General features: G+C 51.0%; 1 protein-coding gene across 1 annotated transcript in view; it reads right to left on the bottom strand.

Moving 5' to 3' along the window:
- Nucleotides 1-2,174: 2,174 nt before the first annotated feature.
- DKK3 (dickkopf WNT signaling pathway inhibitor 3) overlaps nucleotides 2,175-23,304 on the bottom strand; it is a 39,473-nt gene continuing 18,343 nt past the window's right edge. Inside the window, exons 4-7 of the mRNA XM_004683039.2 lie at nucleotides 6,667-6,759; nucleotides 5,555-5,699; nucleotides 4,549-4,705; nucleotides 2,175-3,694 (exon numbers count right to left, since the gene is read on the bottom strand). Coding sequence (XP_004683096.1) covers nucleotides 3,478-3,694; nucleotides 4,549-4,705; nucleotides 5,555-5,699; nucleotides 6,667-6,759 — 612 coding nt within the window. The 3' untranslated portion in view covers nucleotides 2,175-3,477. The remainder of the gene's footprint in view (nucleotides 3,695-4,548; nucleotides 4,706-5,554; nucleotides 5,700-6,666; nucleotides 6,760-23,304) is intronic.

Here is a 23,304-nt window from a genome sequence, read left to right as displayed (position 1 = left end):
AGCACAATGTAAACTACTGTGCTCAGAGGCGACCAGCGAGAAGTGATGGAGCAGCTTTCCTTTCGTGTGCCTCTTTGGTCACTCAGGGAAAGAGATCCTTCCCAGAAACTCTCTGGCAGCTTTCCCCTTACAAATCCTGGACTAGAGCTGGGTCTTGTGGCTATCTCAGTAGCAAAAATCTAGCTTCTTGTATCCTGGTTTGGTGGATGAAGACGGGCAAGGAAAGAGGGGTGGGACTAGCTGTTGAGCAGTTACAACTTGGAGCGTCTGGTACACCTAAGCCCTGCGTTCCCAGGTCCTAAGGGTGGTCCTGCTGCCCAGGTGATGCAGTCAGTACTGAGCACATGTGCGCCCAGACTCCCCAGGTTTGCCCTCAGACCTTGGCAGGCCACCCCTCTATGTTAGGCTGACTTAAGACTTACAGTGATAGCCTTCTATGTTCTAAGCTGACTTATTCCCACTATGTGCAGTTTCCAGGTTTTTCTTAGCAAGCCAGTTGCCATCTTGTCACTACAACTCTCACTCTCGAACACCACCCTGTACCCTCTTTCGCTCTCTTTATGTAAATGCATTCTGTTGTTGTCCCCACATGTCTGTTTTAAGTGGTGTCCTGCAGGTATAACTTTTGAGGTTGAGAACCTGCCAACTAGCTGAGTCACTCCCCCTTCCCTGTGAGTTTTGCTAGCTTTCAAAATAACAATATCCAGCCCCTCCCTGGTGGTTCAGCAGGTTAAAGCACCTCACTATGAGGTGATCTGTAGCCACTTGCGCATGTGTTAGATCCCCCACAAGGGAATTACCACATGGTACAGCAGACTCTTCTGTCCCGTCTGCTGATCCCCTCAGCAGAATATTTCAGTGGATCCACCTGTTCTGCTCCCTACTCTGTCTCTGGTGAATCCTCTCACCCTCTGCACTTTGACCTGCACCCCAGTTCTTATATGCATAAATAATCTTTAAAACAACAACAACAACAACAATATCCTTCATTGCTTCCTTGGTAGGAACTGTGAATTCCAGAGCAACAAAGACAGTAAATTTCAAGTTTCAAAACCTCACCTAAGCCTGAGTACACTAGATATACCAGATATATATCTGAGTACACTAGATATACCAGATTCTCTCTGGATTTCTTCTGCTACATAAAAGAGCTTATGCATAGTTTATCATTTAATATTATCTCCCTGGCACCTAATATTCATTATAGGACCTGACATAAAAGGGTGCTCAGTAAATTTATTACTAAATGAAATAAATGCTCTTCTCCAAATGCTGATTTGCTTCTCCAAATGCTCATTCAAATTAACCTTGCTGCTTAGTTGCTGTGGGTTACTTGAAGCTTCCTTTATATGACACCCCTCCTTCCATTCTCACCCTCCCTCCTGTCCATGGTTCAGAATGCCTCTTCCTCTTCCTTCTGGCCTGACAAACTACTGTTTTCAGAGCTGGTTTCCATGCAACTCTCCCATGTTGAGTCTCCTTTGAGGTGCCCGTGACCTGGGGTCTCTGCTTTTTGCTCTGTTTGGTGTTTGGTTTAGTGTCATTAGACTGTGATGCCTTCAGGGGAGGGGTCCTGTCTGGATCAACTTGACATAATCAAGTTCTGAGCAGGCTTCCCATGAATATCTGTTGATTCGTAAAGAAGTAGAGCAGTCCTAATGGTTTTTGATGTTGAATAGAGAACAATCTTTTTATTATCACTATATCCTGAGCTCACTATACTAGATATCTTTTTACTTCTAGTTCTATCAGTCTTTAAGCCTCTATTTTTTCATCTATTCAATGAGGAAAACACTCATGGATTCAATGAAGACTAAGTGAGTTAATATAGGTAGAATGCCAATTCTAGAGCCTGTCACTCAGCTGATCTTAATATATAGTAACTTTATAGCCTAAATAGTCTACTGCGTTATGGCTCAGAACTGGATTTGATTAAAGAAAGCTTCTATGAAGAGTCATAGTGACTGAGAAAACAGTGAATCATTAATCCCCAAATTATTAATATTTCTAAAATATATTGATGCTAAAGAAGTGTGCTTCAGTTGTCTGGAAAATTTGCTTCGATGAAGAGAGGGTTTGTTTTTTGACAAAGTAGGTTATTTTATTTTTCTGGCTGAAAGGGTTTTATATTTATTCAACATCAAAAAGAAAAAGTGTCCAAGAACTGCAACAGAGTAGTTTAAGTGATTTATGCTTGATTTTAAATGCAACATATATGTTTATACATAATTTAAAAATCAATGAAAGCATGCTTATACAATCATGGGCAGCTTTAACATTTAATAACTCTAGATGAATCCATGATGGAGTCAGTCCCTGGCACCTGGGGATATCATCTGTGGACCAGCACAGTCCAGTGCTCTCAGTCTAGATATTACAACCATATTTCACAGAGCTGTGTTTGCTCTGATTTTTCCCCCAAGTGGTTGACAACAGTCTTCAGACCGTTGCTTGCTGGTAAGGGATTTTGCAGATTTCATTTCTAATCCTTACTCTACAATTATTTCAGTGCTGTTTCTAGCAAGTTCATGTATCTAACCACATACTTTCACTGAGGTAACTAACTGCCCTACAGGGCAGGGTCAAACCCTTGAATGCTGCCATTTCTAACAGTAGAAGTTTAATCTTACCGGGACTCATGAGCTAGTATCACCTTAATTCCAGATGTGCCTCAAAAAAAGAAAAATTCTATGCTTATTTAGGGTATATTTTGGTGGCACTGAGGCTAGTGAGGAATAGTGAAGAGAGCATTGGAGATTTCATTGGTGAAATCCTGCTCTGGTCTTCATGAGCTGTGTGATTTGGGCTAGCAACTGGAGGTCTCTGAGCCTCAGAGAGCCTCACCAGGCTGTAGTGAGAGCTTGAATCAGTCGTGGAGGGGAAATTGCTGTTCTGGCACAGAGGTAGGAGCTGAGTGACACGTACAAAGGATGGATGCACATACCAAGGCTTGAGCAGAACAGTGCATCTGCAGCAGATGAAGGCACAGCTCGCTAGGCCTGGGAAGAACTGCCTGGAAACTTTGTTTGTTGCATTTTCTCCAGGTTTAAGTTTGCAAAGCAGGGCCCTCTTCTCATGTATGAGAGTCAACATTACCCCAAACCCACCGTGGGGAAATTCGGCATCCTCTTCCACCCCCCTGTCCTTCAACAACGCTCCAGGCAATAGAACAAAATGAAATGTGCCATCTGCCAACCATAGAGGCAAAGTGCTAATACTTGGCCCAAATTAGCAGCTCTGTTCTGCCTTCACCCTCCCACACCGAGTCCCCCCTACCCGGCACCAGAACTGTGATGCATGGGGTACATCTGGGAGAGCCGGACGGACACAGAACGTCTCAATTTGTTTCAAGCCAGAAGGGGAATTGTACTGGGAAGAGACCATGGAAAAAACCTGGTGAACTTGCTCTTAGAGGACACAGCTGGGGAAATAAATTAGCTGCTTCTATTGCACGTCTACCCACAGAACAGCCCGCCTCTAAATCTCTTCTCCCTCCAGCAGCCTGGAGGCCACAGGCTCCCCGAACACCATTTCCATAGACAGGCTTCTCTCCAGATCCTCCAGCTCCTGGCGCACCTCCTCAATGAAGCCGCCGTCTTCATACTCATTGGGGACCTCTCTGGGCACCAGACTGTCTCCGTCCTCATCACGGCTCCCGACGAAGGCTGGCTTGCACACATATACCAGGCTGTGGCTGGGGAGACACGGGACTAGCTCAGTCAAGGCCTGTGTCTCCCCACAGAGGCAAACTGGGCTCTGAGTGGGGGGAGGGCATGGACATGATGGCCAGGCCTGAAGCCAAGTGCACCTGCTCTAATATCCAACGGAGCCTTAGCTTCGTGTCAGCACCCAACCTTAAAGAAGGCTGCTGAGCAAGGATCAGTCCTGGAGGTATTACACCTGATGGGCATGCCCCTCCCCAGCTGCAGGTCTGATGCCCCGCTCTTGACTCTCCAGGCCCAGCAACCAGCACAGTCCTTGAGGACTCCGGGCCTGAAGCCTAACTGCCCATATGCTGAGTCCAGGGGACTCGTGGGACACATGGGGGACCTGTCTGTCTGCCAGTCCCCTAGGTCCTGCTGGGACAGAGGTTTGAGCAGTGCTGGCTGAGAGATTCGGCACGATATGTTTGGAGTGACTGGCCAAGTCACAACTGATGCTACATAGTGTCTCAGCGGCTAGGACCTGTGGGCAGTGTCTGCACCCCAACTTCCTCTCACTGCCTTGACTTCCCTCCCGCCCCTCCGCACCTTTTTAGCCACCTCCACCATCCTCTTCTCTGCTTGGTCCTCGTCGTATGGGCCTGGACGCCCTCCCTACCCTTCAGCTCTTCTCCTTGGGATGTTCACTCCTGAGCCCTGCATCTGTACCCCACACCCTACACACCTGACTGCTAGGGGGCCCTCCATCCCAGCGACGTGAGGGTATCTCAGATGAAATCTCTTCTAGCCTGAATCCACATCTCCCTCCTCCTCCTGCTCCCTCCTCCTGACTGGGAGGCACTTCATCAGCTCTTCGCCCCCACAGGGCGGGCAGGTAGCTCCTCACCTGTGAGGCTGGCAGAGAAGGCCACTGGCACACGGGCATCGGTCCAAAGCTCCCTCAGGCTCTAGCTCCCAGGTGATGAGGTCCAGAAGCCGACTGGCGGGGTCATGGCACAGCTCGCCCTCCACAGGCAGCGGTGTGCATACAGGAAACAACAGGCCTGCAGTGGCCAAGAGTCACCCTGTGTGCCCAGCACCAAGTAGGCAGGCACCAGGGAAGGGAGCAGAGAAAAGAGGTGCAGCTGCCCACCTTCCACCCTCTGCCCCAAATGGAGGTGACATGAGAGGAAGCAAAATGGCAGCATGGCTCAGGAAGGAGTGAGCCAGATGGCTGGACCCAGGCTAGGAAAGGTGGGTTTGTGCCGGGTTTGGAGGTCAAAGGTCAGGGGAAGTGGAGCATGGAAGAAAGGGGTTCAGCATTGGTGGACAGCAGCAACAAAGGCTGGCGTGGGGCACAGTGGGAAAAACTGGGGCAAAACTTGGCCAAAGGGCCAAGGAGTGGTAGGTAGAGAGAAAGAGACAGGTAAACAGCTGACAAAGGCCTCGGAGGGCAGATGGAAGGGCCTAACGGAGTGAGAGAAGAGGAGGATGCAGCTCCTAGGGGAGGGATACCTGGGCCATCTTGACACCTGCCACAACAGCAGGGGTTGGGGAGCTAGGAAGGTGGGAGGCTGAGGGCGAGAGAAGCACCTTGGGAATTAGGGCTGAGGTCAGGGGCTACCTTGTGGCCTGGGGGATGTGGAGTGGGACTGGGGAGGGCCCGCGGGGACCAGCCCTCTCCCCTCTGCACCCCTTCCCCCACCCCGTGGTGGTCTGCCTTCCCTGGACCTGTGCAGCCTGATGGAGCTGAACTGTATAGGCACCTGCCGGGTCTGAACCCGGCAGTGCTGTGAGGCTGCAACACTTGCGTGAGAATTTAGTAAGAGTCTTTCCAGGAAGGAGGAACCCTAAAAGAGCGTGGTTGACATGAGCCTGGCCGCAGCAGGGGGCACCCAGCGGGAGCCACCCACCTCTCTGGAAGGCACAGCACAGCCCGGGTTGGCAGTCCCTCTGGTTGTCGCAGATGGTCCCGTTGCCGCCTTTGGTGGCTGTTTTCGCGCAATGGCCCCAGATGCACAGCTGATCTCCACAGCACTCGCTGTCCCGAGTACAGAGCTGCAGAGAGGTGGGAGATGCACTGGCCCCCAACTCACAGAGGCGGGAGCCCCGCGTGTCACCACCCTGGCCTGGGAGGCGTGGAGACAGGGAGCGCGCTGACCTCCACCCCAACTGTAGAGCTGGAAACTAAGACCCAAGGCTGCTGACTCTCAGTGGAAGTCAAGAAATCCGGGGGGTGGGAGGGGAGAGATCCTGAGCTTGGTAGGATGGCAGGGGAGCCCCAAGATAAGGCATTGGGGCATCTTATTTCTGAGTCTTCCTGCCCAGCTGGAGACTTTACAAAGGATGGTGGCCCGACCGCACTCAGCGGTGACCCTGGGCGTGGCAGGCGCAGGGGACGACAGCAACGGCCTAAGCTCGGACAGGGTCGGGCTGGCTAGGGGAAGCTCTCCCCTTGCTGAACACATTTGTCTTGCTGTGTTGTTGTCTTAATAGCGAAGGGGGACTGTACGTCTACAAGGCCATCTGGCTTTGTCCAAACAGCCCTCTGTGGAGTGTCCATCAGGGGTGTCCTCAGGCTTCTTCCTGGCCCTCCCTCTACCCTTTTCCTTTGGGAAAATTGAGAGTAAGATCTGGGACAGTGGGAGGGGTCTTGCTGCAGGCCAGGAAGGAGAGAAGCTACCCCTACCCTCTTCCCTGCTGGGAGGCTGCAGTGGTCACCAGCCATGTCTACAGGCCTGTCTTGCCCAGAGGAAGAAATAGGTAGCTCTGCCTTTGTCCTCCCTCTCTTCCCTGTCATCCCTGGGGCCAGGGCTCAAGGGGCAGTGGGGTGGCAGCAGGCCTGCTGAGGGATCCCCAGGATAGCTTCCTGGAGTCAGCTCCCTTGGGGTCATGGAGAGACTCTTGTAAGCATGGAAAAGGTAGCTCCCTGAAGGGGCTTCTGGAGCCCAACTGGGAGCCCCGAGCCCCTTTTCCGGGCTCCCACGGCCTGGGCGCTGCAGCCCTGAAGCACAGGCACACTCACTGTCTGCTGCTCCTGGCACTGCTGGCAGGTGTACTCGAAGCTGGCAAACTGGCAGTACCTGGCGGGCCCACAGTCCTCATCGATGATGCACTCCTGGGAGAGGGGAGAAGCGCTTCATCAGTGAGGTGGATCAGCAAACCCACAGTTTCCAGTGTCCTGGAAGGACAAGCCCCCTTTTATCCGCAGTCTCCCCAGCCCCTTGTACCCCCACAGGCTGAGGGTGCTCAGGAATGCTCTCCAGTGTTCCCCAACTCCCAAGTCCTGCCAGTTCCCATTGTTTAGAGCTCCACTCCCTCCAGGCCAAGCCTTACCCACACAGCCTCCAGGATGCCACACCCAGCTCACACAATTGCCTCCTGTGTGCAGGGCTCCCTCTCACTCCCAGGGTGGGAGCAGGAGACGTGCCCAGTCGGCCATGCGGAACAGATGGATTTAATAAAAACACTAATGGGTTCCAGGCTCCTGCAGTTGCAGGAGGGTTGGCAGCCAGGCCCAGGGGGGCCTGCTGAAGGGACACGGCCACAAAGACCTGGTGGCCGTAGTCCTGCCCGGCAGGGAGCCTTCCTCAGGACCCTGAGTGGGGTCCAGGCCCACCAGGCAAAGGCAGCTCCCACCTTCCACAGAAGGAGAAGGTGTGTTGCTGCCACGGGAGCGACCTTGTGGCTGCCAGCCCTTAGAGGCTGGAGAAATGGGGACTCAGGGCAGGAGGGGGCCGAATCAGCTCTGGACCTGCTGTCAAGGTCAGGCGTGGGGACAGGCAACTTCAGAGGGAAAGAAGGGCAGGAGAAGGGGGAGCTGAGACTAGAACAGTCACTGATGGCCCTGCGTGTTGCCCACACCATGGGCGCCTCGCTCCCTGTCTTCCTCAGGATCCTCCCAGCAGACAGCAGGTAGGAACCCCTTCCCGATGCTGCCAGCAGGAAATGGCTGAGAGGTCAAGGTCCCCTGCACCCAAGATTGCAGTGCTGGGTCAGAGTAGGGGGCTCGTTCACCACCAGTTCTGGTGGTGCATAAGTTTGCAGTTAACAACTGCAACTTTAAGTGAAACAACAAATGAGGAAAGCAGTTTTACCACTAGTAGGAACTTAGTCAAATTCCTATTTCTGGTCACAGAAAGTATCACCAAAATGCTAAAGACGTAAAGCTCTTCTAAATATTCAACAATAACTTCTACTCATTCATTCATTTCCCCACCTGCTTATTCCACTTTGGGGTCTCAGATGGCTAGGACCTATCCCAGCTCAGGGCTCAGGGCTGGATGCAACCTTGGATGGGCGGACACCCTTCCACGCAGGCCACTCACCTACTCGCTCTGCCCGGACAACAGAGACACGTCAGTGCTCCTGACACCAACACCTTTGAGAGGAGGGAGGAAACTGGAGAACCTGGAGAAGACCCACGTGCTCACGGACAATGGCCCAACCCAGTGTTTTCGCTCATGGACAGTCTAACAAAGTGATGCTGGATGAAGAGATGGCACTCGGAGACAACACTCGAGCGCCTGCCACGCAAAGGCACTCCCACGAGCCGGGCCCTGTGTGCACCTGCACCAGCAGCTCCAGGAGAGACAGGGGACAGAGACAGAATAGTTGAAGAGCAATCTAGCTCTTTATTGCAATTTCTCAGAGTATTACAGGAGAGCACATCGTCTACCGGTCAGGAGAATGACTTACAATCGCTCTTCTCTGTACCTAGTGGCTCTGCCCACTGCTTTGAAGACCGCAAGAGCAACTCAGTAAGGGCTTCTCTGTAGGGTGAATGAGTTAATCAGGTTTTTACTGCTCTAGCCACTGGCTGTCTTGGTTTCCTTACTTGTCGGGAGCATGGGCGTGGGGTGTGCGTGCCTGACTGTGGACGCCTGGGCATGCGTAAGTGTGCACACCCGAGCCCGGAAGTGGGGATAAAAGCAGTGGTGGCAGTGAGAAGTGGTGTAGCCACAGAAGAGGCAAAACACAAGACAACGTGTGAGAAAGCCCAGAGTGAGCCCAGAGAAAGAGCGTGAAGATTCACCAGAGGCGGGAGGCTTGGTTGCTGCCACCCTCCTGGGCCCCTGCCCTCCTTGCCTTGCCATCCTACAGGGTCACACCACGATACCTCCCTCTCAAAAAGCTGTGTTTCTATCCCCACCGTCCTAAAGTGCCAGCATGACACCATGAACAGATTGATTTTAAAAATAATAAATGTTATAATCTCAGCAGAAGGTCAATACGACTCCAAACTGTTAGAATAAAGATGAGCGTGATCTCTCAGCCCAATTCATATGCTAATGTTATCCCACTGCTTGCTTGAAATGTATAAAATAAACCTCTGCTGAGACCAGAGCAGGAAGACTTGCGCCCAACTCCGATTCCCCTGTTGTCTTGGTGTCATCCGCTCTCCTTTTTCCCTCTTTAGAAATCTGCTCGCCGACACTGCTCACCTAAAGACCCTGCCCTCCGAAAGCCGGTGATCAGGGTCAGTCCCTGACAGCTGCTTTTCTGGGTAAGGAAATTGAGACTTAGGGTGGAAGGGCCACCCAAATTAGGGTTGAGACGAGGGGGTCAGGCTCTGGTTCTGTGTGGCCCCAAGGCCATTATGTAATGGCCTGGAAAGTCCCCGGGCCTGCAAGCAAACCACGAGGCCTCTTTGCTTTAGCTACCATGCCCTCCCAGACACAGACTCCACTAGTTCAGCCGGACGTGTCCGCCTATTTCATCCCAAGCAGAATAGCGAGAGAATGAATGGGGAGGACTAGAAGGCACAAGCCCCAGCTCTGAGTCTGGCTGTCTATGGAGTTACTGAGGTGCCATCATGAACATGAGACAGTTCCTACCCTCAAGGGATTTATAACTTAACTGAAAACAAAAAAGGCAACCTGGTAGAAAAGGAGATGAGGGCAGGAGCAGACAGTGGACAGAAACAGAAATTGTTTGGCTCCTTCACACAGAAGAAGATGTCCAACCTTTCCAAACATCAAGAAAATGCAACTCGGCCCTCCCTGGTGGTGCAGTGGGTTAAAGCACAGCACTGAGAAGCTAAAGCCACTTCCGCATGAGTTCGATCCCCGCCTGCCCTGGAGGAGACCATATGGCGCAGCAGACCTCTCCTGACCCACCCGCTGCTCCCCTCAGCAGTGTACTTCATCGATCTGCCTGTTCTGCTCCTCACTCTGTCTCTTGTGGGTCCTCTCACTGCCCCTGCACCTCTGGCCTGTACCCCTTTTCTGTATGCACAAATAAATAAATCTTTAAAAAAAAAAGAAAGAAAATGCAATTCACCCAAGCAGGATCTCATGCTTTTGCTTAGAATGGAAGCAATGTGATAGGTGCTAATATCTGTAGCAGGTGGAGGACTGGCCTCCAGACGTCCATCTCACGCTGGCTGGAACTTGTAGACACACTTACTACATGGCAAGGGGAGACTAAGATACTAAGATTGCTAATCATTGCCCTGATGAAAATCCAGAGTAGCCTAGATTATCCAGGTGCAACCAGTATGATTGTAAGGGACTCAGAAGATGAAACAGCAGAGCAGAAGGGTCAGTCTCACAGAGACCACGAGAAAAGCCACACTGGTCACCGGCCTAGGCTGGCTTGGGAGATGGGAAGGCAGACGCTCTCCTAGCACCTTCAGGAGGCAGGCAGTCAGCCCAGTGAGCCTCGTGTGGGACTGCAGACTCCAGAACCATAAGACATTAAAGACTGTTTTAAAACTACTTGATGTACAATAAGTTATCCCAGCAGCCATAGGAAACCAGTAGAACAGCTAATGCTGGCAGTGATCTAAGGAAATGGGCATTGAAATAGAGGGTTTTTGCAGGCAGTTGATCTGCAACTACCACATAGTGAAATCCAGGGTAAATAAGTATCCTAAAACCCAGGAATCTCGCTTCCAGGGGACCCTCGGAAACACTTGTCCATATGTGCAAATAGCTGAGGACACAGATGCTTGAGCCTACAGTGTGATGCACACACAGTGGAAAGTCCAGTAGGTGGGAACAGAGTAATTGACTGTACAGTCATTTCATGGGAAGTGCCAGCAGGCAAATATGAAAAGGAATGAGATAGCTGTTCGCATCTAGATGTCCACAACATAACTGTAATAGAATCAGTAAGTGGGGAGGTAGGAGAACCCCACTTTTGCAAGGTAGAATGGCAATATGCACCTCATAGCATCTGACTCATGGGGGCCCGTAGTAAATATTGCTCAGTGGAGGGAACCACTTGTAGCTACTGCGACAAACAGGCCAACAGGATGCTGACCACGAGCGATGATTTTGGAGCTGATGCAAAACACATGCACATTCCATTAATTTGGCTTCTCATTTCCCAAGAATTTTGTAGACATGCAATTTTCACTGTACACTTCCTCTTCCAGATCTTCAATTCAAAAAATATGAGCTCAGCCCCTTTCAGCAAGCATCTCTATGGTTCTGGAGTTTACCATCTCCAGCAGGAAGAGTGCACATTTATCCAGAGGAATGGAGCCTTTCCTAAATAGGCTGGCTGCTCCACGTACAAAGAATTCCTGCAAAACCACAGAGAAGTAATTTATTTTACTCCTAGATATGGAAAAATCTGAAGCATGAGATCTTGCTAAAACACTTCCGAAACCTCTAAGTCCACTAAAGTGACTGGGTTCCTATGCTGATGTGTTTTTGCTACTTATAAGAGCTCGGGAAGATTAATTCACCCTGTCTCCCCTGAAGAAACCTCGGCACTTTTGTTCTAAGAATCTGCTAGCTTTTCTGTTGTGGATGTGTGTTCCCAACGATCCCTAGAAATGTTTTTTTTTAAGAACTGTGATCATAATAGAGGCCTTGGAACTCCTAGGTGTGAAGAAGCCCTGGAGAGCACAGACTTTGAATATTGACTGGGAGATTTAATTGCAATGTCACCTTAGGTTATTGATTCAACTTCTCAGAAAATGAGGCTGGGAATAGGCCTCTGCACAGAGTGTTGTCAATGCCCTATGATTGGTGGTCATGGCAACAGAAAGCTGTGCAGCGTCCATCCACCCCATGCCTCGTACCCCTCCTTCCCAGAAGCACCCTGCCAGGAGGCCAGCGAAAGAGCCGAAGACCTGTCTTGACAACAGGGGCTGCTATGTGCACTCCTGCATCTCCGCTCCTGAGTTCACATGTGACTGTCTCTACTCAAAGCATCAGAGACCTGCACTCAATAGGTCTAGTTTCTGGGCCAGAGGAGCCACTTATTGGCTGGAGACTGGTCAGCAGGATGGTTAGTTTGGGGTCTCTCCTGAGGACCCCTTAGTACTAGAAGGCAGGGTCCCACCTTTCTCATGTTAAAAGTCCTGCAGAACCAGTCAGGTCCTCCCATCTTGAGTAGCTGTCATTCTCTTCACTATCTCCAGTTTTACTTTACCTGTGCTCCAGGGTTTTGCTCACCTTTGGGTTGATGTCTTAAAGAGGCTCCACAGGGCCTGAGCTGAGGAGATGAACGCTGAAGTAAGGGGCCAGGAGAGAGAAAAGCCCAGCTGCTTCCCTGTCCCAAGGGCAATGAAATTCTGGGTTTGGAGTGCCTCTTAGACTCATCAGACTGGAAGGAGGACTCCATGCTACACTGATGTGAAGTGAGGGACACACACCAGTGCAGAATACAGGGGCCACAGAGTTTCAAGGAGCAGGTAGAGGCGATGCCACCCAAGCCCGCAAAGCCACCCTGGCACCCTGAGGTGGAGTCCTGGGACGCAGGGCCACAGTGCCCGCCACTTGGCACAGTTCTCTCTCTCTCTTTTAAGATTTATTTATTTATTCATACAGAACTGGGGTACAAGCCAGAGGTGCAGGGGTGGTGAGAGGCTTCACCAGAGACGGAGTGGGGAGCAGGATAGGCAGATTGTCGAAGTACACTGCTGAGCAGCGGGCGGGTCAGGAGAGGTCTGTTGTGCCTCTGGGGTGAGGATCAAACTTGCACTGAAGTGGCTGAGGCCAGCTTGCAATGCTGCCTCCTAACCCATTGTGCACCAGGGAGGGCCAGCACAGTTCTCTTTAATTGCATCAGTGTGGGCCTTAATATGCTCATTGCATATCATAAGAAAATGAGACTGGGGAGGATCTGCCCGAAGTCACCAGTTTAGAGGTGAAGTGAGGAGTCCAAATTAGGCTGTCTAGCCTCCAGCTCAGGCTCCGTCACAGCCTCCTGGGAAAACCCTCATTTTCCTCTTCCTTCAACCACAGCTTCACAGAGTCTGCCTGGGCAGAGACCAGCCCCAGGGTATCCCAGAGTCAGAAGGCAGGAACTTCAGGCCGAGGGCACAGCCCCTGGGAGTCTGGGGATCAGAGTCCCTTATGACCTGATGACAAAAGTCTGCTCATCCCTGGTCCTAGGGGCTCCCCGTCTGGCCCCATTTCTCCCTCTCATTCTGGTGGGGAAGTGTGACATCCTGGGAGTTGCCTATCAGGACAGAAACCATTCCCAGGATCTGTCTTTGTCATCCTGAGGACTGAGTTATATTTAGAAAGTCCTGGCCAGAGGCCCCCAAAGTGCTCGGCTTGGTCATATGCCGGGGGGTGGGGGGGAGCGGTGGGGCTGTGGGGGACGCACTGTGGACTCGGCTGGATGCTGGGCCTGCAAAGTGCCACGTGCTTCATCGTTAATGCGAGTAGTGGAAAATGGCAAAGGAGTTGTGTTGCATCTTTGATTTTCCAGTTCAGAGCTGATCAGAGGAGAGAGGTTCTGAGGAGGCCTGAGCCCAAAAAGGGAGGGGCTGGGCTGCCAGGAGGAAACTGCCGCAGGGAGGAGTGGTTTCTTCTGCCTCTGCTGAGGGCCAGTAGGCCCTTTTATTCTTATACTGCCTGGGGCCCTCAGGAATCCAGACAAGCTCTGACTGCCAGGCCAGAGGAAGAGACTACCAGTGGGTGCGGCCTCCACAGTCTCCTCTCAGCCCGAGTCTCAGGGCAGTTCAGGGGTCACTGGACACATAAAGATACAGGCAGGGGCACTTACCTCTCCCAACAGATGCTTGCCCTCGGACTTTGCCGCTGCAGCTGGAGGGGAGGGGCAGTGTGCTCTGCCCTTGAGAAGGCACCTACTGTGTGTCTGCACTTACTGTGTGTCTGACCCTCAGTCACTAAGCCAGCTGGGACTTCACATCCCCCAGCATGTCGGCAAGTTGCCGAGAGTACAGGAAAGAATACGCAGATGAGGGAATACCTGAATCTCCACTCTGCTGGTCTGGAAACTGAGACTTAGGGCCTAAGCGCATGGCTGGCGTTTGAACGGATGCAAACCCAAGCCCATGAGGACCCCCAAGCCAGGGATTTTCATCACTTCATTCTCTTGCTTCTACATAACCACTTAGGGGTCGAACTGAGGCCCCTTCCCTCAAATCCTATGTTGAAAACCAACTCCAGACCCTCAGAATGTGACCTTATTTAAAATAAGCAAAATGAGTGGGAGAAGCTCCATTTCACAGGTGAGAAAGCTGAGATTGAAATAAAGTCATTTACAAAGTCCTGGGTAAGAAATGCCAGGCTGGCACTCAAGCCAAGGAGTTCCAGCTAACCCCAACCTGGTATTCTACGGAGAGAAAGGCAGAACCAGGCAGGGGGTTCAGGCAGGGACAGGGCGTCTCTGGGGGAGACAGGAGTCTGCTGGCTGGCTCTGCAACCATGGGAGGGTGTGGTCTGCAAACCTGGCTCCCTCTCACAACTGCAAGGTGCCTGGAAGGTTAGAAGAAGGAGAGATAGACAGCTTCCTCTCATTCTTGGGAATTTTCAAGTCAGATTTTCTTGTCCCTGAAAGTCCTTTTTTTTGACCTTAAAATCAGGCCAAACACAGGAGCCTATAAAATTCACGTTTGTTTCCAACTCAGAGGGTGCCCTCAGCCTCTTCTGGCCTGTGCTGGAAACTGTCAGCTCAGGGAGAAGGAGGCCCCAGCTCAGGGCTCCCCCAAGCACAGATGGCCTATGGAAAATCCCAGGCAGAAGCTAGGAGCCAGTGCTAGCTATTATCATCTTCAAGTGCCCATGTCTTCTCAATCCGAGGTCTCCTGGGGCTGTCCCTACCCATTCTCTCTGCCCCAGGTCTGCAGCAACACAGAGGGAAAACCACCCCAGCTGGGCCTGGCATACCAGGTGCTCTCTTTTGCCAGGGGCCTTAGGGATGAATGGTCCTGTGGCTTCCCCTTTCCTACCCCCACTCTGATATACAGCCCCAGGCCAGGTGGGAGTCTCCTTCCCCCACCAGCCCACTGTGGCACCGAGGGCACCACATCCACCAGTCTCCAGGGGGAGAGAGGGTGCTTCAGACAGAACCTCATGTCTCCTACTGGGGTCGCGTGCGGCTGCCAGGCCACAGAGACGGCTAAGCCCACATTCTCAGAACTCCACAGCACATTCTTTTAGACTGAGTGATATTTCCTCTGGAGAGCTTCATCCATATCTAATTCCCAAGGAAACTTCCTTGTGAGCCTGAGTTGTCCCACAAGCTTAGAAGCAGTGGGGAGCGCCCAGGTAGGATAGCCAGAATGAACAACAACAACATACATACATAGGATGCCCAGTGAAAGCTGAATTTCAGGTAAATAATGTCTCAGTCTAATATTCCCCAAACAACAAAAAGGCCAGACCTTGCCTGACTATTCTTTCAGTATCGAGGCGGCTTGTGTTCCACCTTCCAAAGCTATCCACAAGGGAACATTCCGCAGATATGCTTCTTAGCTTTGGGTAGGAGAAGGCAAAGATAACGGGCTGGCAGCCACAGAAAGAGTGGCGGCGTTAAAGACATCCATGAAGACAAGCCAAGAGGCCATCAGGGAGCCCACTCGACCGCCAGACCTCGGTAAGGGACAGAAGACCGCTCAGAGTCTGCTGCCCACCAGGGGCTTGGCTGCCCACCAGGGGCTTGGCTGCCCACCAGGGCAGCTTCTAAGCTTGGAGAGTCTCCAGATTGCCTCTGCTGATCAGGAGTCTAACAATGAAACCATCATCTTGACTGACACTTTATCATGCTTCCTTTGTGCCGGAGCTATCCTGATTCCTAAGCACGTGTTCAGGGCACCTTCACAACAATCTACTGGCATAGTCCTCTTTAGGAAACTTTCAGTCCTTTCTATTTTACAGATGAGAAAACTGAGGCACAAAAGCTTAAGTAACTTGTCCAAAGTCACACAGCTAGTGAGTGGACAGAACAGGGATGTCAGCCCGGACCTGTGGTCTCCCACACCAGGTCAGACAGAAAATGGGGGCCAGGATCCAGAGTCTGCACAGGCTGGGTGAGTCCCAAGGCTTTGCCATTCCCAGAGAGCCCTGCTGTCTGCCTACAATCATTTCTCTGTGGGGCAAACACAACAGCAATGGAAGTAGGAGTCGGAATCCCAGCACAGGTGCAAGTTGCTCCCATTACTGAGGGGTGTGACCCCACCCCCCTGGGGCTCTCCAGGCACAGGGGCCCCATGCCAGCGAAGTGGAGGCCATGTGGGCCGGGCCTTCTTAGGAGCGGCCCCTCTCATTCTTGCTACTTCAGGACCCACGGACCCTGCAGAGCTGCAAGCTTTGCAGTGCTCACATCCTGCATGCAGCACACAAGGCCCACGCCTGGTCAACCTGGAGCCCCATGAGGCGAGGCACTGAGAGAACTGCCTCTGGCCATGGGCACAGAGCCAAATTCTCACCAGGTTCCCAGGAACTGAATCTACACTGGGTCCCAGGAGGACACTGACTGCCAGAGAGGAAACAAAGCCAGCTTACTCCATCCCACAGTAGCCAAGGAGACTAAAGGCTAGGTGGTCACTAGTGTTGCTAGGCAACCGAGAAATGCCTCAGTCACCACAGCCCCCTGAGTCTTTCAGATGAGTCACAGGCTTTTAACCAGACACCTGCGGAATCTTGGTTGAACTGTTTTTTTATGTGCCTTGGATATTAACATTTTTTATATAGCTTGGATGTCCTTTGTCAGTTGTGCAATGTGTGAATAAATTCTCCCATTCAGTAGAATGTCTTTTTAATTTCTTTTGTATAAAGTCTTTTAATTTGAGGTAACCCCAATTATTTATTTTTGCCTTTATTTCCCTTGCCATAGGGGCCAAGTCTCCAAGACTCTATCATCGCTGGCATGGAATGTACTACCAGTGTTTCTATCTCCATATTTTATCAGTACAGGTATTATAGCTAAGTCTTTAGTCCATTTTGAATTTCTTTCAGTCTATAGTGTTAAGAGAAAATTCTTTTCTCTGTGGCCTTCCAATTTTCCTAGTCCCATTTATTAAAGAGGCCCTGCTTACCCCACTGCCCAGTCATAGCTGCTTTACCACAGATTAGGTATTGACATCACATGGATTTATTTGTGGACTTGATTCTGTTCCTCTGGTCCATGTATCTATTGTATCAATGCCATATTGTTTCATAGTAAAGCTTGTGGTCAGGTAATAAGAAACCTCCATTTCTTTCCTTCTAATTTCTTTTACTCTTCAAGGCCTTTTGTGGTTCCATATACATTTCAAATTTTTTTTTAATTTATTCATTTACACAGATCTGGGGTACAGGCCAGAGATTTGGAGGGTGAGAGGATTCACCAGAGACAGAGTGGGGAGCAGGACAGGCAGATCAATGCAGTACACTGCTGAGGGGAGCAGCGGGCGGGTCAGGAGAGGTCTGCCACGCCATGTGGATCTCCTCCGGGGCAGGCGGGGATCGAACTCATGCGGAAGTGGCTTCAGCTTCTTAGTGCAGTGCTTTAACCCGCTGCGCCACCAGGGAGGGCCCATTTCAAATTTTTTTTGGTTTGATTTCTTTAAAAAACATTGTTGATGTTTCCAGGGGGACTGTAGAAACTTACTTATCACTTCAGACAGAATAGCCATTTTGATTACATTGATACTCTGTCCGTATGCCACACTCTGGTTTATGCTTTCCTTCTCCACTTTCATCCTCTTCCTTTTGACTTTCTTAGCCACTCTCCGGACTCAATACGTTTGATGCCATTTCCTCAGCTGGGCAATTCCCTCCACTGTTATTAGAAGACCTAGTATTCCTAGAATCCATGTGGTTGTCCATAGAACATCAACCCTTGTGATGCTAGCTCTTAGAGGTGTCTCCTATGGTCTTGGGTGGTCTCTGAGAAAGGCCATCCCCCAGTCCCAGCCTTGACTGCATGGTGATGGGAGGGAGGGCCATGGTGAGGGTCTCTGTGCTTTCTCTTTTAACATAAGTGTTCTGGACAATGACTGGTGGGCATTGTAAGGCTGCTTCTGGGAGGAATAGCAGGTCTTCCAGTTTGTACTGTATATGAAGAGCCAAGTAAAGGGCCTGGAAAGAGATAGAGGAGACTGGTCTGCCAGATCTCCTAGGAGATGCCCTGGAAGTCAAGGCAGGTCTATTGCCTTGGCAAAGCAGACTCTGGCTTCTGCTTTTCATATGTTTTCAGGTGTTCATCCATAGAGTGGCATCTGCTTTGAACCTTCTAGCCTCCCACCCAGACTCACCCACCTTGGAAAAGTCCCTGTCACCCTCCTCTTCCTCCTTTTCTAGTTTGGGTTCAAATATCTTTGTATATCTTCATCTGTATCATGCATTCCTTCATGGCTGGTCCTGCCCGGCTTTGGCCACCTTTTATGGTGCTGGTAACCAGAAACAGAGTGCCTCTCTGTGTGGGTACTGCCCCTCACATTTCACACTCAGGCTTCCAGGGCAGCAGAGTGTTTGCTATGGTGACCTCCTGGCCCTTTTATGTGTCAGTAATGAGCAGAGACTGTGGCCAGTGCCAGGATAATGCTCCCAGGGGCCATGGCATGCAGGGCCTTGTGGGGGTCTCTCTCCTCAGAAATCCCCTTGTACAGCCCCTGGTGAAGTCACCTTAATTTCAAACACAGCAGTTAGTGGGATTACACTAGTCACATCCTTATCCTGCACCCACTTAAGCCTGGTATTGTCCAGATGACTACACATGTCCTTCAGTCAGAGAAAACCAATAATGTGGAAGACAGAGAGGAAGAGGAGAGTGGGCCTCACAGGGGTAGTGTATGAGTGTCTCCTTACTTGCTTCAGAAATTATAAGCTATGTTGGTTCTGAGAATGTTCTGACTACCCAGTCAGGTTTGAGTCCATCCGGGACCCTCTCTCCATCATTGGGAAGGGTTAGCATTTCTCCACAGTCACTCGGTTGGTTTCTTGTTTACTCTTCTCATTTGAGACAAGGAGCTGACTTGACCTAGCCCCACCCTTCACATTGTTTTCCCTTTGCCATGGGGGGAAAGCAATGCACTGTCACCTCCCTACACACTCTTAAACATGGAGCCCATACAAGGTCTAGTTCCTTGGCGTCAGATTCTCTGGAGAAAACTAAAGAGTGATAAAGACCAAGTCACCTTTCTTCTCTTCATTGTCCACCCCAAAGACTTGGGGCTGGAATCTTCATTGGAGGTCTTCTCCTCGGGAAACAGGCCCCAGGGCTGTGCCTGGGTCCCTTCAGAGGCATGGAAAAATCTCCAATGGCATGTTTCATCTGTGTCTTCAAGCTGAGCTGTTGGTAAACAAGCCTTGGAGGGCGAAATTGGTCAGAAGATGCTTCAAGAGGCAGTACAGCTGGCCACGCTGCAGCCCGGGGCCTCTGCCTCTCCAGAGAGAGAGAGATGAACCTCCCTGGAGCTGAGCAACAGGGCTGACTGGCTTCCACTGAGCCACACCTGTGTTAGGTAGACCTAGGACCATCTGTACAACTTACATCTTACATAACCCCAGCATTTTCAAGAATCCTACTCCCCAAAAGCTGGTAACCAGAATTTTTTCATGCTTCAGCTTCATGAGAGTAGCTTTTCACAGTTGTTGGGATTCAGCCCTCCTGGCACCACTCAGGTAAACTGGGGGTTAAGTCTGTCTGCAGTAGCAGGGCTTCCATTGCAGGGAAGGCCACAGACAGACCCCTGCTGTGAGATGAGGCCATGTCTACATCTGAATGAGTGTGAATGACCGAGGCCAGTGTGTGCACTGCCACTGATGTTTCACAGCACATGAATCTTCATCCTTTCTTGTGCTGTGAACTCCTGTGGCACTGAGTGGAGCTATGGACCCCTTTCTCAGAATAATGCATGGAGATGAGCAGAGGAAAACACTCAACATCACCAGGAAAGTGATTCTCAGAAATATCACAATATTTTGAGAGAGTGTTTTATGGGCTTCTCGACACACACACTCAATACTGTGATCTCATATGAGTCTGACAGTTAAACTTTCAGGCATTGATGAAAGGGAATGTTATTTCAAAACGTGCTAAAACAGTAAGACCAAACTATCTGTGATTGCTATTATGAACACATGTACTGCTAATAACAGCATTTGTTGCTTTCACTGAAGATAGCAGTGAAAAGAAAAGCAGGTTTTCTATTCCATGAGTTCTATTTGGATTGAGAAAGTGATTCTGGAGTTACTCTTTTCCAATTGATTGCCCTCTTTTAAAAGTTAACTTCAAAGAGTTCCTTCAAATTTCTTTTAAAAAAATTTAAAACAAAACACACAAAAAGTTATTTCTTTCTGAGCATAAAAATAGTTACTCCAAGCAGTTGCCAGGGCCGCCGGGTGGGGGAACCAGCCAGCTACTTCGCCCTGGGCCCTGAGTGAGCTGAGTGAGCTCACGAGCCCCTCAGCCGGGCCCCCTCCTGCCCTGGCAGCAATTCTTTCTCTCCTCCCAACACTACCCACAAAGCTCTACCACAGCGAGGGCTGAAAAGGGGGCTTGTGGAATTGTTGAAGCTTTTATGTTAATGAGCCTGGAAAAGGCCTTAATGTGTTTCAGTTGTGGAAAACAGATGCTTTGCGCTCATTTTGCTCACAAGGGCCCGCCTACTGCTTGGCTTCACCTTCGTGGGATGGCAGGGGAGGCAGAAAGCTCCAGCCCCAAGGGGACGTCAGGAGCAGTGCCTGGGCACACCTGAGTGTCCTGCCCAGCCCCTGGAGCCACCACAGTCAGCGCCACCCCAGGGCTGCTGGCTGAGGTGGTGCCGAGGACCCAGCACACCAGCCGCACCACCCCGCAAGGTGCGCACCCCAAGCCTGCTTCCCTCCTCAGTTCTCCTCGTTGGGCAAGCCCAGGTGTAGGGTAAATGGAAGCAATCGGGTTTTCTCTGCCCTCCGCATTAGCATCTAAGAGCAACACCTGTGGTCTAACATGTGTGCCTGATGGCGACACCTGCAGTGTGGTGAGGGCGTGCGTGAGTGGGCAAACCCGAGTCGAGAGACTGAGCAGAGAAGGGCGGAGATACACATGCGGGAGCAGAGGCAGAGAGCCGGGCAGCGGGGTGACCAGAGGACTTCAGGGAGCCCAGAGAGAGGGAAGATTCATGGGGGGCCTGGGAGCCCCCCGCCCCATCCTCTGTCTGCCCTACACCTGGTGCCTCACAGCAAATGGTGTAGAAAGAGCATCAAAAGCCTGAAAAAGCCTCGAGGGCTTCAGGACTCACCTTTGCCAGCCTGCCAGCATCATAGAACACCTGTCCCGGGCCTTGTGGCACCACACCAGGTGAGCCATTTACATGCCGGGGCCGCTGTTTCCTCATCAGTAAAATGGGAGAGAGGAAACCTAAGCAGTGATGTTGCCAGAAGACCAAGGGTCACACGTGTGTCCACGTATTGTGGCACAGGCCAGAACATTCAGCTACGAATAGTGACCTTCCGCTGTGAGGGAGTGTGTGTTGTAGGAGTCTGGGCTTTGGGGGAAGGCAGGCTGGTTTCTAAACCCCAACTCTGTAGCTATAGAGCCTTCACAAGTTGTTCTCTGCTTCCTTTAAGACGGGACTTGTCCTCAGCATTCGGTAGGTTTGGTAAGAGTGAAGGAAAGCAGCTAGCATAAAGCAGTCACACGGAACCTGGCACACAGTAGGAGCGCAATAAATATTAGTTCTATTTCCTCTTTTTCACTCCCTACCTCCTAGTAAAATACTGGCAGGAGGGGACAGCCTTGCTCAAGGGGGGCTCTGCAGGTGACCCTGGGGGTCTCTGCTGCACAGAGTTGTTCCCTGTGGTATGAAAGTCCTGTGGACATCACAAAGCCAACAGGGCCGGGAGTGATGGGAGAAGTCAAAGCCTGGGGAAACGTGAGCTGAGCTCAGGGGCTGCCCATGGAGCCGGGGGGGACCCTCCAGCTGGGGTGCAGAGTCTCCACCAACTTGGAGCCAGGATGTCTCTCCGTGCTTCCTGTTGCTCACAGGGTGGAGGCCTCCCTCTGCCCTGTGCTTCTGCTCTTCCGGGAGGCCCTAAATGATGAGACTGGAAAACTCAGTGACTGTCACATCACATCACTGAAATGTGTCAGTGGCCACTGCTTCAGATTCAGCACATGCCACCCACTTAAAATGCCCCTCTCCGGTGGTGGCAGGTCTGATGCCCCATCAACAGTGACAGCCAAAGCGAGAGGGTGAGAGATTCCACAGCTACTCTCTCCCGGTGACCCTGAGGTCCTTCCATCCAGGAGGGAAAGGGCCTGTGTTGACTGCCACACAGCTGTCGTCTGTGATTTTAGTTTTTCATTATGGGTGTTGGAGAGTTTTGCTCATTGACTCTTGATATAAATTAACAGGAGCATAGTCAGGTGATAGAAAGTGTGTGATCACCTCTTCAAAACCACCCAGATTTATGCCTGCAAACAGCATGACTTTTTCTATCAGAAATACAGCTTTTTATTGAAAAGGAAAAAATTTACTTCTGGCTTCATATTCCAATTCTACCTTTTAACCATCTCCCATGACACTGGGGGTGGAAATTCCTTAAGCGCCAGTGTCCTCATTTGTAAAATAAATCTGCCTTACAAGGATTAGAAAATAAAACATGTAAAAACACCTGCTATACAGTCCAACAAACAGTTGGTGTTCTCTAACAGATGAATGAAATCAAAACAATAAAATAAGCTGAAGGTCATTTTTCTAAGACAAATCTCATTTACACACTTGCAGCCCTTAGCTCCATCTTATCTTCAAAAACTTCTGCTCTTGTTTATATTCCCTAGCGTACTCTTTAGTCACACAGTTTGCATCATGAAGTGTGTCCACTCAACAACCACCATGGCAACAGAGCTGCACAGATCAGGTCTCTGCTCCTGCTGTCTGCTGGGGATGGGACCAGGAAGAGGTTTCCTCTGTGCTCTGGGAGGCCATCTCTGCTGATGGTATCCGGGGCATGACTGAGCCCTGGGAGCACGGAAACTGCCCCTGGGTAATGTCCTCACCCTGACCCATGCTGATGCTGTCCCTGGCCGTCTGCCCAAGAAGCCCTTCCACTGGTGGGAATTAAAAAATCACCCTCCAAAAATTCTCCTTGGAGGTTGGAAATCCACGGGGTCTGTATGTGTGGACAGGGAAGTAGGAGCCCCCCTGGAGAATGATTCTCTTAGGAAACCATAAGAGAATTTCATAAAGGAGGATGTGGAGAGAGGATTCCTAGTGGTCTAGAAAATCACCTCTTTGGGTCCAGAGGGGAATCTCCAGGATGCAGCCCAAGTCTGAGTACCCCCAGACTGGGCACAGTTTTCAGCATGTGGGCCAGCGGTGTATGAGGATGGTGTATGAGAACTGCTGATTACTGACATTATTTACAGCCCCAAATCTCCCTACCTCTGCGAGCGGGAGGCTGCCACACTGCAGAGACAACCGCTGGGGCCACTGCCTTGGCCAAGGGCAGCAGGGATCGGGAATTTCTGCGCAGCCCTTGAG

The sequence above is a fragment of the Condylura cristata genome, unplaced genomic scaffold (assembly GCF_000260355.1).
Source record: "Condylura cristata isolate star-nosed mole 26May11 unplaced genomic scaffold, ConCri1.0 scaffold00015, whole genome shotgun sequence".
Classification (NCBI taxonomy): Eukaryota; Metazoa; Chordata; class Mammalia; order Eulipotyphla; family Talpidae; genus Condylura; species Condylura cristata.
This window is presented reverse-complemented; position numbering and strand designations above follow the sequence as displayed.